At 37.9% G+C, this 16572-nt stretch overlaps 1 protein-coding gene across 4 annotated transcripts in view; it reads right to left on the bottom strand.

Moving 5' to 3' along the window:
- Window positions 1-439: 439 nt before the first annotated feature.
- The window catches only part of alpha-Spec (alpha spectrin), a 459851-nt gene continuing 443718 nt past the window's right edge, over window positions 440-16572 (bottom strand). For all 4 annotated transcript variants that reach the window (XM_067138066.2, XM_067138067.2, XM_067138068.2 and 1 more), the window contains one exon: window positions 440-1475. In XM_067138066.2, the coding sequence (XP_066994167.1) occupies window positions 1347-1475 (129 nt within the window). In that variant the 3' untranslated portion in view covers window positions 440-1346. The remainder of the gene's footprint in view (window positions 1476-16572) is intronic.

Genomic DNA, 16572 nt, shown 5'->3' with positions numbered 1-16572 from the left:
CAATTGTGTTGGTGTTTAATGTTAATCAGAGGAGACCGGCCTTTAATGCAATATGTAGTTATAGAACCATTGTGCTTTTAATATCTTGATTTAGTGTGTTGTGCAACCTGTCAAGCTGTCTGCTCACATCTGACAGGCAGCTGCTGTATTGCCTGTTACAAAGAGTCATTTCTAATTATTCTATTATTTATTACACATCACCATGCTCAACTGTCTGAGCTGCAGGTAACGCCATTGCCGTGGCAGCACATGGTGAGATCACCGCATGACTAGAATCGTTCCTACCTTACAAGATTTTAAAATAAAGATAATGTAGTACATATTAAGCACAGGATAACCTTTAATAACCTATATAAAATGAGGATTCAGTGTCTGAGATGGCAGAAGGAAATGGATTTACTTGAGAAAAAGGGTCTCTTAAAAATGGTGTGCAAAACACTTTTAAATATGAAATTATTCTTGTAACTCTTTATTGCTAAAAGCTATTGTAACAGTCTAAAAACAGAAACAGTGACATTTAAAAATGCTGTGTTTGTTATTCCAGTTACACATAAACCATACTGCAAATAATTTTAAAGCTGCCAGGAGTCTAGGACTTGGGCAAACATTCAATACACAGAAAAGATTAATAAATAAATAATAATAATCATCATCAGGGTATCAATATTTTAAATATTCTTCTCTTTTGGAAGTTTGCCAAAGAATGTTCAATGGAGTAAGAATAAAAGCAGCATAAGGCAGTGCCAGTTTTCCATGAAACTGCATACAATAAAACTGAAGATGGCAGCAGACAATATTCTACTGCTTCCACAGTCTGAATGCCTGAAAGTTACAATTATCTTTACATACAGTTTATCAGGCAATGTAACAAGTTCACCCATAAATCCACCCTTAAACATTCAAAATTGAAAAAGAACTGAACCAGATTTCCTATTATAGAACAAAGAAAATTTACTTGTACATACTATTTTAACAGAAGTGAGAAATGAAAGACATTCTGTTCTAGTAAGAATTTGTATTTAAGATGGAGTACAATTCCACTGAAGGCAAAAGTAAATATTACTGCCATAATTCAACTGTTTGAGATGAACTTGAGATAACTTAGAAATGAAGTAAATAAAATCAACAAGAAATTTCTCATCTCAAGTAGAACATTGTCCCAAAACTTTTCCATCTCATTTCTTAAACATCAAATGTGCTCAAGAGTACAGAGGACATGGCAACAATACTGCAGATTTAGGTAAGTGGACAATTTTAAGTTATACCAGTGCTCCAGTGACTTGAGACCTGATAAGTAAACTTTATGGCTAATGTTTGCTTTGTGTTTGTCACAAAAAAATGCCACCTTAATTCTGGAACAGAGTACGAGTAAATTCTATGTAGTCTAAAGCACCTGGAATAGGGCGTTCCGTTTTTTGATCTACGTATGGCTTCATACGAGCAACACAGTAGTCTGCCATTTCTTTGGTGAGGTTCTGCAACAAAGAAAAAATGACCAAAATCTTTAAGCCACACAGCTAACAATTAAATTTGAAGGCATAAAATCAAATTTACATAAAATTCAACTTCTGTTTTTTAAAAAAATATTTGGGAATGATTTTAGCATTTAGCAAAGTCTGGAAAAAATAGAGGTTATAGATCTGATATGAATCCCTATTACTTTATTTTCATAGGAAAGTGATGAATATATAGTGTACAGTACTTATTTAGGTCTCAGCAACTCATTATATGATATTTATCCTTATTAACATTTCAAGCGGTAATGACGGAATAAATCGTCATCACAATGTAAATATCTTTCGGCGATGAGTACGAAGACTTATTCCGTCGTAGGATCCGAGATCACTTTCCTTTGTGTATGTTAGTTTCGAGCTTTGCCTACAGCATCACTCTCCAAAAACCACATGACCGGGCAAAATGCTTTTGTTCCGCACCCACCTGGCAGCTAGTCAGTACTGGCCACCAGGCTGCTGAGTGTGGTAGATAGTACATCATGGCAGGTGCAAGCAGAACTCGGAAACGACTGCGAGAAGAACAACTATTTAATTTATTACACTGTGATAATTCGGAGAGTGATGTGTCATCTGATAGTGAGACTACTGTTGAAATCTCAGGAGATAGCGAGTGCAATGGTGAAAGCGACTCAAGTGAACGTGACAGTAGCACTAGTGGTGTATGGACAATGGTAGGATCTGAACGGCTGAGATTTACATTTACAGCGCAACCTGGACTAAATGTACAAATTGAAGACATAAATAATCCGCAAGAATATTTTCAATTGTTTATTACTCCTGAATTAGCAGAACTAATACGTAGGGAAACCAACCGGTATGCTCAACAGTTTTTAGAAAGCACACCGACCTTGAATCTATATTCAAGAGTGAATCAGTGGACTGACACAGATAAAGATGAAATTATGACTTTACTTGTATTCTTTCTCTAGCAACGCATTCATCACTTACCTGACAACAAGAGCTACTTTCCTCGTAGACAGATATTAGAGACTCCAATGCTTTTGGAGCTGTTCTCTGAAAGAAGATTTCATCTCTTTCTCAAATTCTTACATTTTGTCAATAACGAAGCATACAATGAAGTCCAAAGAAACTCTACAAATTGAAACCTATGCTGGACCACTTGAATAGCAGATTCCGAAGTGTGTACACACCCGAAAGTGATGTCTGTAGACGACTCTCTTATGTTGTGGAAGGGAAGTTTCTTGAATTATTAGTTTCATTTTCCGTATTGATAGTTCTCGTATATTATAGATAAGCAAGGATCCACCTTTTCAATACAAGTTTTATTTATATAAGATTCTACTTACAGTACCGGTTTTGACTTTTTATACAGTCATCCTCAGCTGTACATTAGTACCTTCACATAAGTCAAAGCAGAAAAGCAGACTGTATTTTAATACTTTAAGGCAACATTCAATCACAGCTGCACATATCTACCTCTGGTTACACATTAGATTTGTCATCAATAACTGAAGATTCTATTAATCAAACTAGTGGATAAACCTAACATATAGCAGAACCCCAGAAAGCACTGCCTGTGAATACGGACATTCTCCATTCATATTGGATAAGACAATGGACAAACGCAAGATGTTAAACTCATTTTAATGACGTGTTCCTAGTCATCATAATGGATTTTAACATGAACTGCATATTTTAATATGCGATTTAATATGTACTATATATTTTAAAGTGTTTATGTACCTGTACTTTTAAAATAAGTTAATCCACATGAATTTTAGGCCTAAAAGACACACCCACATGCATTTTTAGATTGTACATATAGTCAGCTTTTACTTTGAAACATGCCCAATTTGAACGTTGGACACACTCCATTATTATGACTTTTCTACTAGGCAAGGCATATTAACTAACTTTGACTTGTGAAGGTACTAATGTACAGCTGAGGATGACTGTATAAAAAGTCAAAACCGGTACTGTAAGTAGAATCTTATATAAATAAAACTTGTATTGATAAGGTGGATCCTTTCTTATCTATAATATAGAAGGGACGTTTGTTGTGTCATACCGTCCAAGCGCTCAAGATTCAGTATAAAATCATTAAAACTGTATGAATCTAAGTCTGGTTACGTGTGGAATTTCTTGGTGTATATAGGAAAAGACACCTAGTTTAATGACCCTCTAAAACATGAAACACCCCCTGTGGGTCGGGGACGCAGATGAAGAATACACCCACGGTACCCCTGCCTGTCGTAAGAGGCGACTAAAAGGGGTCCAAGGGGTTCTAAACTTGGAAGTGTGGGTTGGCGACCATGAGGTCCTTAGCTGAGTCCTGGCATTGCTTCCACTTACTTGTGCCAGGCTCCTCACTTTCGCCTATCCTGTCCGACCTCCCTTGGTCAACTCTTGTTCTTTTCCGACCCCGACAGTATTAGAGCATTCGAGGCCTACGGACATTTTCACGCCCTTCGTGGCCTTGCCTTTCTTCATCTGTTACTTCATTTTTCGAAGTGACGGACCCCTTCTCTTTTATTTTTTCTCTCTGTCTACCCCTTGCGAGTGGGGGGATGCAAACGAAAAATACACCCACGGTATCCCCTGCCTGTCGTGAAAGGCGACTAAAAGGGGCGACCAAGGGATGATTGCATTAGAACCATGAAACTACTTTCGACTAACCCAGGATTAGTATCATTGTGAGAAATAGCACGGGTCTGGGCGTTGCCTGTGATTAGTACCACTATATGAGCGACACCATAGGTCTGCGTTGCCTGTGATTGGCACCCACCATATGAGGAACACCACAGGAATCCTGGCGTCCGTGATTAGTACATGTAGGTGAGGAATACCATCGGTTTGCATTGCCTATGAGTGGCGCCATTATGTGAGAAACATATGTCTGCGTTACCTGTGCGACGTACAATACTTGTGAGTAGTACCATAATGTGTGGAAAACCGTGAGTCTACGCTACTTTTGATTAGTACCCCAACATAACAAATACCATGGTTCTACTTTACTAGCGATAAGTACGATTATGAGGGGCTGTTGACCTGGATTTTGGACCCCTTTGGACAACAAGCATCCTCGATTCAGGATTGTGCTTTAGAAGTGGTCCCTTGGTCAGTAATATTAATTTATGGGAGTTTTTTGGTCGGATCCACTGATTGTTTTAAATTCATATCCATCCATTCATTCTTCATGACATTTTCTAATTTGGTCAGTGGATGATTTTGAATTTTTCATTTCTTATTACATTTCGTACCATTAGTGGCCGATGACCCAGATGTTAGGCCTCTTTAAACAACAAGCATCATCAACATCATCAAAAAAACATGAACCACATGGATCGAAGGTTGTTTCCCGTTTCTTTCCTTACCAAGACAGATTCTCTTTCCTTGCCCTGGGCACTTTATTTATTTATTTATTCGTATCAGAAGCATACATTTTACATAGCATAATGGTACTTAATGACATACATATCAAATAATGTCTGCCCAGAATTTTGCCAAATCACGGGCATTAGGTGTCGCAGCCGTCAAGTTCTCTATTGTGCAACTTGAAGGACATTTAGGCCTACTACAGTTCATGAAATGGGCTGTGGTTTGGTCTTCACCACATTCACATTGTCTGGATGTGCCAGGAAAGCCCCACTTTACCATATTGAGTCTTGATCTACCAACCCCAGTGCGAAGCCTGTTCAACGATTTCCATGTAGACCAATGTTCCTCGTGTCCTGGAGGGAGATGTTCAATTGGTAGCATCCAACCAGCAAGTTGAGGATTTCTAGTTCTCCATAATCTCAACTTTGTGGATTGAGCAGATTCGTTTAAATCTTCGGGTGTATTCAGGAAACTCCTCCTAGACCTCAATCTTCGGTGGGCAGGTTCATATCCATTCAATGGGTGTGCACATGAGGCAAGTGCTTTAGTTCTCTCAATCATGGATGCAACTTCTCTTCTTATATCTGGTGAGGCGATTCCAGCCAAACAGTAGATTCTATCTCGTGGAGTTGGTCTCCAGCAGCCAGTAATGAGTCGACATGTTTCATTTAGAGAAATGTCAACTTGTTTAGCATGACTTGATCTGTACCAAACACGGCAAGCGTACTCTGCAGCGGAGTAACACAGAGCCAGGGCTGTAGTTCTCAACGTCTTTGGATGTGTACCCCAATTGGTTCCAGACAACTTGCGAAGGATGCTGTTTCTAGCCGACACTTTCTGCTTGATGTTCATGCAGTGTGGTTTGTAGGTGAGAACACGATCCAATGTTACACCTAGATATTTAGGTGTTGGGCAGTGATCTAGTTGAGTATCTTCCCATACTACCTGCAATTTCCTTGACGCCTGTCTGTTCTTTAAATGGAAGGCACATACCTGAGTTTTAGATGGGTTAGGCTTCAATTGGTTTCCTCTGTAGTAGTAGGATAGTTCAGAAAGAGCCTCTGATAACTTTTCTTCTACAACCTCAAAGCAGTTTGCTTGAGTAGCAACAGCTCGATCAGCCGCATATATGAAGGTTCTGGTGCCAACTGGAAGAGGTTGGTCATTTGTATAGATATTAAAGAGCATAGGGGTGAGAACACTGCCTTGTGGCAAACCATTCTTTTGTTTCCTCCATCGACTTTTCTGATCCTGAAATTCAACGAAGAACCTACGATTTTGGAGAAGATTGCAAATGACTTGAGTCATCTTGTAATCTTTTGTCATGTTGTATAATATGCGCAACAGTATACGATGATTAACTGTATCATATGCAACAGATAAGTCGATTTTATGATTTTCATATCCATCTTCGATATACTGTGTCAGATGGAGAACCTGTGAAGTACAACTTTTTCCTTTACGGAATCCTGCTTGCTCTGGGATAAGAAGTGGTTCAATGATCACAGTAAGTCTTTCCAGGATCATCCGTTCTAGGATCTTGTACAGATGACACAACAGTGAGATAGGTCTATAACTTTTCGGATCATTTGGGTCTTTTCCTGGTTTAAGAATTGCGATTACTCTGGCTTTCCTCCACACACGTGGTAACTTGCAGGTGTTTATACAGTTGTACAGTTCTAGTAACCATTGTTTAGCAACAGGTCCAAATTGCTTAATTTGCTCAACACATTTCATCTAGGCCGGCAGCCTTACCATTCTTACACTGATTTATTGCTCTGTTCAGCTCAGATAAAGTAAAAGGTTTAGTGAGTGTATCTGTCTTCTGCTCATAATCCCTCTCAATTCCTTTATTCTGAAGCCGACATGGATTTGATGGTTGTCCATTTCGTAGAAGCTGATGTGCTATTTGGTTTGCTGTGACACTGGAATGTGTTGAAGTTTTATTAGGATTAGTACTGAGTTGTCTAAGTAATTGCCAAGCTTTTTGACTATTTCTACCCATGTCAATCTCTTCCATCAACCTTAACCACTGTGCCCGTTTTACTTCCGAAACAGAAGAAATTACTTTTTGACCCATTGTGATGGTGTCATTGCTGAAAGGGTTTTCTTCGAAGATACTCTGTTAGGAGGGCAAAGGTTTCTTGAGTTAGACCTTGTATGTAGTTTGTTCTACATCCTCTAGGGATTGTAGCTCTTGAACACTCCCTGATGATATTATTAAACTGTTCATATGCTTCTGGAATTGGATTGAGTGGTTTGATCTTCTCGTCCAGTAAGTTGGTGAATCTTTCCCAGTTAGCTTTCTTAAAATTATATCTCTTTTTAAAGTAGACCTCTTGAGGTCTAATGGCAGCTACCAGTTGACACATTATTGGGTAATGCTGTGTATTCAGAATAGGAGCACATACAGATTTAACACACTGATGTGCTATCTTTTCGCTCACAAATATTAAATCTGGATTATAACCCCGCTTCCATATACCACTGTTAAAAGAAGAAGGGAGCTTGATATCATGGATAAGAGACAAATGGTGTTCCTCAGCCCATTCTAAAACATTCTGACCACTCTGCTATGGCACTAATCATTTTAATAGCATAATAGTGAGACTGATTTTTTTTTAAACCTGATGAAAATATTTCAATTTCTATTCCTGATAAAAATACCTGACCAATTAAAAGTATCTCACCATAAGTTCCTGTTGCCTTCCTCAGCGAACCAGATGCTTTGCCCTTCTTCCTATGATCATTTCTGACAGCTTGATTCTGTACTTTTTGAACCTAATAAAAGTACTATACTACACAAGAGTATCTCACTATATGCTACTTCCCAGTACCTTATGGAAAATGTGCCACTGTGTTAGTAGCTACTCAAAAGAAATGTACCACTTGAAAGGTTAATACAAAAAAAAAAGAACTATCTCCAAATTAGGCTACTAATAACTATTATCAATACTCGACAAAATATGTTACAAAATCATTGTTTTATTTAATGGTGAATAAAATGCTTTATTAATGGTGAAAAAAAAAAAGGTGGTATAAGAAAGTGGTAAAAAACAAGACAATGTTGTAAATCGTTAACTAAAAGTTGTTAAATAAGTTGAGACAACTGTCAATTCTGATGCATCATAAAGGAAATATCATAAGCTTATGTATGCCTAACAGCAATATCAATGCTAATAGTAATAATGAACGAGCAAGTGGTTGTGTAGTGTGGCTCACATAGCTATCAGCTTGCATTCGGGAGATAGTGGGTTCAAACACCACTGCTGGCAGCCCTGAATATATGTTTCCATGGTTTCCCATTTTCACACCTGACAAATGCTGAGGCTGTATCGTAATTAAGGGCATGGTTGCTTCCTTCCCACTCCTTGCCCTTTCCTATCACATAGTCGCCATAAGACCTATCTGTGTTGGTGTGACAAAGTAAATTGTAAAACAGTAATAATAATGGGTTGCCTAAGAATTCTAGAAAATTCACTTTAATACAATAACAATTCTGCTCCGAAATGAACCCTTTTAGCAAAGAGCACATGTACGTTGAGTCCTTGGCCTGAGGCTGGTTTGAACGTTAATAGATCCACCATCTGTTGTCATAAATAGTCTACGTGTCACTGTAGAGGTGTACTAGAGAAACGAGGACTGAAGGAATTTCCCGTTGCCTTCCTCAACAAACCAGAAGTTGCTGTTCCATATCAGTCTGCCAAGCCCTATCAAAATGCATATACCAACTGACTCTATGAACAATACTTTCACACCATTCATCAAAGGGACTGGCTGCACAAGCAATAAAATTACTAGCATCGCTCAAACCTCAATCACTTTCATATATACTCCTGAGCATGTAAGCCCATACACTCAGGGTGCAACCTTACTCTTTCTCTCCTGCAATATAAAGGTAGTGATTTGTAGTTTCCTTAATGTTTTTTTTTTTTCAGTGTCACTAACCATACAGTTTAGGGACCCTACATGCCGATACGTCGTCTTACAGTTACCGTTAATCTGGCACGTTGGTAACGTTCAGTCGTGGTTGTTTGAATTACATACTGCCACTGCAGTACTGTCAAAGTCACTAGTGATAAGTTTGCGAGTAATTTAAACCATAGTTTCTTTTTCTGTGGGATTGTAAATCTATTTAGCTAATACCAGACAAGTAGAATTGTGGCATGTTCGAATAATACATTTTATAACAGTTTGTGTGAAATGATGAACACATTTTATTAATTACAGTCCTATTTTGTCTAATACTCACATACAGAATTCGATTGGGATGTCTAAGAAGCAAGAAAAATCTTCAAAAACTCCTCAAAAAAGGAAAGCAGTATTACGTCCTTTACAAAAATCAGGGCAAGAAATGCTTATACATTGCTACGAGCAATTGAAACACAAAGACGATGAAGAAAGTAATCAGTCGTAGTGATACGGACCTAATGATAAGAGTTTCAAAATTAAATGGGTTAAGTGTTTATTTTAATCTTGTTTCTATGATAAGTTTCTGACACAATGACAATCAGTTGAAATGGAGGAATGTTTCATTATGAACCTAACCTAATCATGTATACCACGCCTTGTCTCGACTTTGATATGGTTGTAGACTTAACCTTTGTGTATATATATTGACTTACGGCATGTGTGTATTCTTACAGCATGGTTTCAGTTTAGTCCGAGAAGTAAGGGCTGGTTTACACGGGTAGAGTAGCGAGGCGAGTAGAGTGGATAGTAGAGCTACTAGCATCGTGTAAACGACCGGGATAGTAGCAAGTAGAGTAGAGTAGTTAGTAGGCAGTAGAGTAGAGTAGAGTGGGTTTCCGCTGCGGTAAAGTAACTCTACCACTATCCTTCCCCCTCCACCGGAACCGAGCTCCGAGAGCTGGCGGAGAAGTCCGAGGACGTTCGATTTTTCAGCTGACGCGTCATTCGACTGCTGTATTTGCATGTGTGTACATACGGTGGTATTACGTCGAGCGTTTATTTGGCGGCAAAATGAAGTGGACGGAAGAAGAAACTTGCAAATTTGTGGAGCTCTACAGCGAAAAAGAATGTTTATGGAACATAAACAGCGTTACTTATAGAAAGAATATGAGACGGGCGGCGGAAGAGGACTTGATTGCGAAAATGGGTAAAGAGGGTTTTGGGTTAACGGAACTGAAACAGAAAATAAAATATTTACGGTGTACATACAATCAAGAACTCATGAAAATACGAAGATCCAAGAAGTCTGGAGGTGGTGCCGCAGACATCTACACTCGAAGATGCAACATAAAATATAAACAAGTGTCAGCTGGATTTTCACTTAATATGAAGATTTCTCAAGTTTCAATGTTACACAGCGTGTTCATCATGTGTCTCGACATGTTTAAGTTAGGCAATACAATGGTGCAGGACTGTGTACAGTAATCATATTAATAACATACATAGGGATCTTCTACACATCACTTGCCACTGCCGTTAATTTTCAGCAATAACAGTAATTTCCCCAACAAATTGAATAGTTCCATATGTTGTTTGGAATATCCAAAATAATTATTGTTTACAGTACAGTGTCAGATCTAGAAGCTTAAGCTCTACACCTGGGCCGTACAAGCAACGAAAAATCAGTAATTGGGATATTTATGGCGAAGAAGCTACTGCAAATTACGCCTACGCCAGCGTAATTTACAGTGTACATATGGGCGGTTACGTCTCAAAACTCACGTGCAAAAATTAGTAGCAAATGATATCAAAACTCACGACTGCAAACTAATAGCTAAATTAATATTCCAATGAGTCTCAAAATCCACGACTCCGGATAGCAGGTGCCTGCGATGACGGCAGGAGGGGTGAGGTGAGCGGTGACTCACTGACCAGGCCTCTCCTGAGGCCACAATACCATTAACATTAAATTTATATCAAAAGGAAAAATACGTTATATTACCTTTAAGACCACAGAAAAATGTTTTGATGATAATAATAATAATGATAATAATAATAATAATAATAATAATAATAATAATAATAATACACCTCTGTGTCATTCATCGACCATTATTTTCCCCTGTGTGTTGGGGTGGCAGAGTAACATCCACAGTATCCTCTGCCTATCGTAAGAGGTGACTAAAAGGGGCCCCAGGGGTACTTACATTTTTTAGAAAAGGCCCTTGTCTTTCTTTGCCCGAAACCTTCATTTTCTCGAAGTGTGGGCCACCTTCCATTTTTTCCCTCTGATTAGTATTAATAGAGGATGGCTGCCCAGTTGCACTCCCTCTTAAAACAGTAATCACCACCACCACCATCTTTTCTTTCATTGTTTTCAACACTTATTGATTTTTAATGAACCTTTCCACATTTTCTTGGCTGGGGAAAGAACCACCATCATAAAACATCATCAACATCAGCGCTGTGGAGTCTTTTTTAAGTCATATAGCAACAGAACGTCAAAGATAGCGATTGGCTACTTCGCTATATTTCAGATAAAATTCTGACACATTTTCATTTATGATTTTATAAATTTGGTGAGCCAAGTAGTCAATACTGCGTATCGTGTAATCGCGTGGGGGCGTGATGTAATATATTAATCTATGCTAAGTAAGGCATCTGGGAGTACATGACTCAGTCATACGTGTGGAGCATGAGTTCATATTATTTTCGGAAAGCGTATCAGAGACCGTTCATCATACTCGCCCACTTTCTGAAGGGAATGGAGATAAGTAATTTAATTTCCCTGCGATGAGATTCATGACCAAATTAATCTCTAATGAAACTAAATGAGTGAATTAACAGTCGTAATATTTAATATCGGTAAAATAAAGTTTCTTATATAAGTAAATGCCGTCTTCTGGCCTCATAATAGAACTAAGCCCCGGTACTTACTACCAACTGAAAATTTATTTTAACTAGCAGCAGGCAATATACCTACTTTAATTTTATGTCGTCCGGCTGCATGGATACATGGTTAGCATGCTGGTCTGTGGTCCAATGGGTCCAGGGAGTCCCAGGTTCGACTCCTGGCTGGGATTTTCACTTTCATTTGTTAATTCCTATGGCTCGGGAACTGAGTGTTTGTGCCGTCTTCAGCATTGGACTTCATGGATTGCAAAAAAAGAGGCGTATTTCTATTTTTCATCTATTCACATAATTCAATCGATTATCCATCCGACACACTTACACCGAAAAATGTATTCATGACGCAACCGATTATTCTACGCGATATAACTGAATGATATTTGAAATTCATTTGATTATTTATTCCATTATTTAAATAACCAGATGGAAGCTATTTGATTTTAAAAAACTATCCGATTATATCACTAGTAGGGTGGGCACATATCCATTCAAAGAAGAACTGGTCCTGCTCGTGAGGTTTGAGACTGGCCCAGATAGAGAAACCTATTCTTGCTAATCCTCTTCTTAGAATTCGTGAATTTTGATACTCGTGAGTTTTGAGACTCGTGGGTTGTGAGACGACACACTGATGGCCAATGGGTATTCTTTCTATAACTTTTGAAATGAATTCTGTAAAATTTCATTCGGATAAGATTTAGGTTGGCTGAAAAAAAAAAAAATGGAAACATCACTACAGTCTAACTGGGGAAAGGAGTACCTCACCCCTTCACCGTGGAACAAAAACCTTCGCCAGAATTATGATCTATAATTAGACTGGAGCTCGTTCATATAGTTTTATCTTAGAAATCACCACTACAGTATTTACAGACGAAGACTAGTAAAATCCTGAGGGGATGATTACACTGTCGTTACTTTCTGTACAATAATGAATAAAGTCATAACAATTCAATCGTTTGTGTTCCTGGGTTAAAATACATGCTTGTACTGCCAGGGAACTGCTCCTTCATTAACAAAATAATTCCTGAGACGATCCCTCATGTTCTTGGCCAACTGTGTCGAGTTTGTCCCCCCATATTTCTCCAAATTGCCAAGTTCTCTCAGAATTAATGCCGATGCCCCGAGTGTATCTCTCCTACTAAGCCAGCCTCTTACCCATTCCCTTTTTTCCTCATTTACTTCTTCTTCTAACGCTTCACTAACCTCTTGCAGTAATATGTTTGTAAATGTCTTTTAAACACTTCCTTACGATGTGCTTACGTCTTGACATGCTGCTACTACTGTACTCTACTCTACTGTATGACTCTACTCCCGTATGAACGATACGAGTGTCAACTCTACCAGACAGCGGTAGAGTAGAGTAACGTGGCTACTCTACTAACTACTCTACTCGCCTCGCTACTCTACACGTGTAAACCAGCCCTAATAGCAATTTTCAAGAAGGGAGTTGAATTTTCTACCCCAGGTAAATGCCGGAAGCGTGAACATACGTATGATATAGCTTTTGCATTCACCCTTCATGGACTGTTTTAAATTGACATTACTGAATATCTTCAATTCGAACCTTCACTGCCAAGTTCATCTCGCACCATGAGTTCAGATGTCACGTGCAATTCTAAGAGGCTGTTAAATCCTACCTCGCATTTGAACTACACTCGCACCGGTGCCATTCAATGAATGATTAAACGCAGACCTTTTGTGCCAAATCCATCACGAACCTACATTTTCGAGTGTGTTTCATGTGTTTTTTGCATTTATCGAGTCCAAACTCACGCTTGTGAAATTCTTGTCTAACCCTTCACAGCTGTTTTTTGAGTTGACGCTTACTGAATAAGTGATTTCAATCCCTAACTGCCAAATTTCATCTCAACCCAAATATTTTATAATATGTGCATTTTTGAGAAGATTGTGTTTACTGAAATATAACCGATGTTTTGTACTACACTCGCGGCAGGCAACATTCAATGTAAGAGTGTCTGAAATAATTTGAATCTCCAATACCAATCATCTCGTACTTCCGCATGGTTTTGTTACAGTTTATATGTTTATATGTTTATTGTTTAAGTGATTATGTTATCTCATGTTCATAAAATCTTGACTCACCCTTCATGACCACTTTGAAACTGACATTGTACTTTGCGTCTTCATGTTCCCTCATTTATTCACACTGATGTAACACCTTGTGTAATATAAATGTCTACATGCTAGCCTATTTCCCACATTTTGGCTGAAGATGACACCAAACAGCGTCGAAACTAGTTCCAAGTGTAAATATATGTTGTAAATAAACTATAACATTTATTGTATTGAAAAGGTGGACCCTTTAAAGTTTCCTATCTTCCATTCTCAGTTCAATACGGACAAAAATGAAATTCTTAGATTTAAACATACAATGACCGGCATAGACAATTTTTTCTAAGGAAGTGATAGCAAGGTTTATTTATGATAAATTACATAAAGGTAAAATAACTTCACAAGGAATCTATTGCAACATTATTTATATAAAATAGCACACAGGTGAGATAACCTCCCAGAAATGTTGTGCATATATCGACATACAACTCTTTTGATCCCCTTGTAACACTTTTTTTTCCTCCCCACAGGAGAAGTTGTAAGCGTAATAAAGGTTTTCGACCATATGAAAGCAAATTTGAAGAATTTTGAATTTTGAAGGCCATGGGATTTGTGTGGATTAAAGGGGATCACTATGCATAAGTTAGAGAAAATGAAGACATTTGTTTCAAGAGATCCTGTTTTCTGAGGGAATTCATGCAAAATAAGGACAGTGAGAAACCAAAACCTGTTGTTTTCTTGGATGAGACTTGGATTTTTTATGAATGGCGAATATATGTTTTTTACATTTTATATAAAAATCAGAGAATAATTTATCTTCATCAGGTGTCTGGTTTCAAATGTGCATTTCTATCTCAAGGTCACCCCACATACTCCTGCAATAAACCACACAAATCTGGACATGATGTTCAAGGAGTAATTCGTTGATCTGTGTCTGAGGGAGGAAAACTGGTTATTGCTCATGCTGGCCCGAAAGATGGCTTTGTACCGGGTATGTTCTTACTTTATTTTACTTCATTTTATTATATTGAGCTGATCTCTCTTTACATAGCTATGAGAGTATTTAGGGGTTGTAGTACAGATGTAAAGGGGAGGGCACATAAGTCTCCAGTAAGACCCCAACTAGATTATAGTTCCAGTGTATGGGACCCTCACTTGGATTACTTGATTCGAGAACTGGAAAAGTTCAAAAGAAGGAAGCATGATTTGTTCTGGGTGATTTCCGACAAAAGAGTAGCGTTACAAAAATGTTGTCAAGTTTGGGCTGAGAAGACTTGGGAGAAAGGAGACGAGTTGCTGAACTAAGTGGTATGATCCGAGCTGTCAGTGGAGAGGTGGTGTGGAATGACATTGGTAGATGAGCAAGTTTGAGTGGTGTTTTAAAAGTAGGTAAGATCACAGTACAATGAATAAGTTAAGAGTGTAAATTAGGGCAAATATTTTTAAGAAGGGAGTTAGGGATTGGAATAATTTACCAAGGGGTTCTATAAATTTCCAAATTCTTTGCAATTATTGAAGAAAAGACTAGGTAAACTACATCTGGCACCTGGTCAACTGTCCTAAGTGCAGATCAGTGGTGACTGATTGAAATTGACTGGCACGATATCAGAAGTGGCATTATAACTTCCCGCTCACTGGGTTCTATATGTGGTTCTTGATTTTGACTTCTCCACTGTTAAATGTTAAATTAAAATTAAAATTAAAATGACCTTAGGCCAACGATTAACTTTAGAGAGGTACTTCAATCAAAACTTCTCCAGTGTATTTTCATATAATGTTACTGGATATTTGTATCAGTAAATTACTTTTAGTGTAGGCCTATGTATTACGTTTGTTCTGTATTCGACAATCTCCACCTGAATCAGTGGATGATAGACTTTTGAACACCTTCCAAGCTTCTTATTTCTTAGTGCCTGATATAGGTTCAGTGTTCGCAGCAATTACATTTGTTCTAAGGTATTAAAATTAGTGTTTATAGTTATATCATTAATACAAGTGATCGCGGACTTCTAATCTAGATGTAGGCCTACTAATGGAAATACATTCATGACAGATGTTAACATAATGCAATCTATTGGTGGATGATGATGTGATATATAACAGTTTCCAATATAAAATTTGTACATCACAACAAAAAAAGAGGGGTGAAATACATATGTATTTGCAAAATATTGTGGATTATGCAAGAATTTGCAAAAAAAAAAAAAACAACTAAAATTTGAGATATGCCATAACTGTAAAATGTTTGCAAATCATGAAATTAACATTAAAAAACACCTTACGTTACATAAAAATTTGAGAAAACTCATTAACAAAAAATTAGGGGTCCCTAGGAATTGGTACCAAAAAGAGCCATCATCTGTTTTCTGAATTTTACGGTACACCAGTTAGCTGTGTGATGTACTTTCAGCTGTATTATCCAAATGATTCCTCTTTCTTCATTACTCACCTAAACGTTTAACCCATTGAGCCCTGCATATTTGTTGGATTGAAACTGCATTGGCGCTGGGATTATTTTGGAGGAAATATAGTGTCGCTTCATATCATGAGAAATTTCTTAGTTACAAGACCATTAAAGATTTAAATATACATGAACACAAAAGGCTTCCATACCACAAACTGCAGAACAAGGAATACAGTAAAACACTTTATTTTATTAGCATCACGGGACCGTAGGCCTACTCAGTCCGCCTGCTGAGCTGTAACCCAGTTTTTTCTTTGCACTCTCTCTTCGATTTCCACATCTATTTGTTATTCAGGAGCATTGCTCACACTAGTACTAATATTACTACTAATTTCACTGAAAAAATTACATTCCTAATCATCA

This window comes from Anabrus simplex, chromosome 1 (assembly GCF_040414725.1).
Source record: "Anabrus simplex isolate iqAnaSimp1 chromosome 1, ASM4041472v1, whole genome shotgun sequence".
NCBI classification, from domain to species: Eukaryota; Metazoa; Arthropoda; class Insecta; order Orthoptera; family Tettigoniidae; genus Anabrus; species Anabrus simplex.
This window is presented reverse-complemented; position numbering and strand designations above follow the sequence as displayed.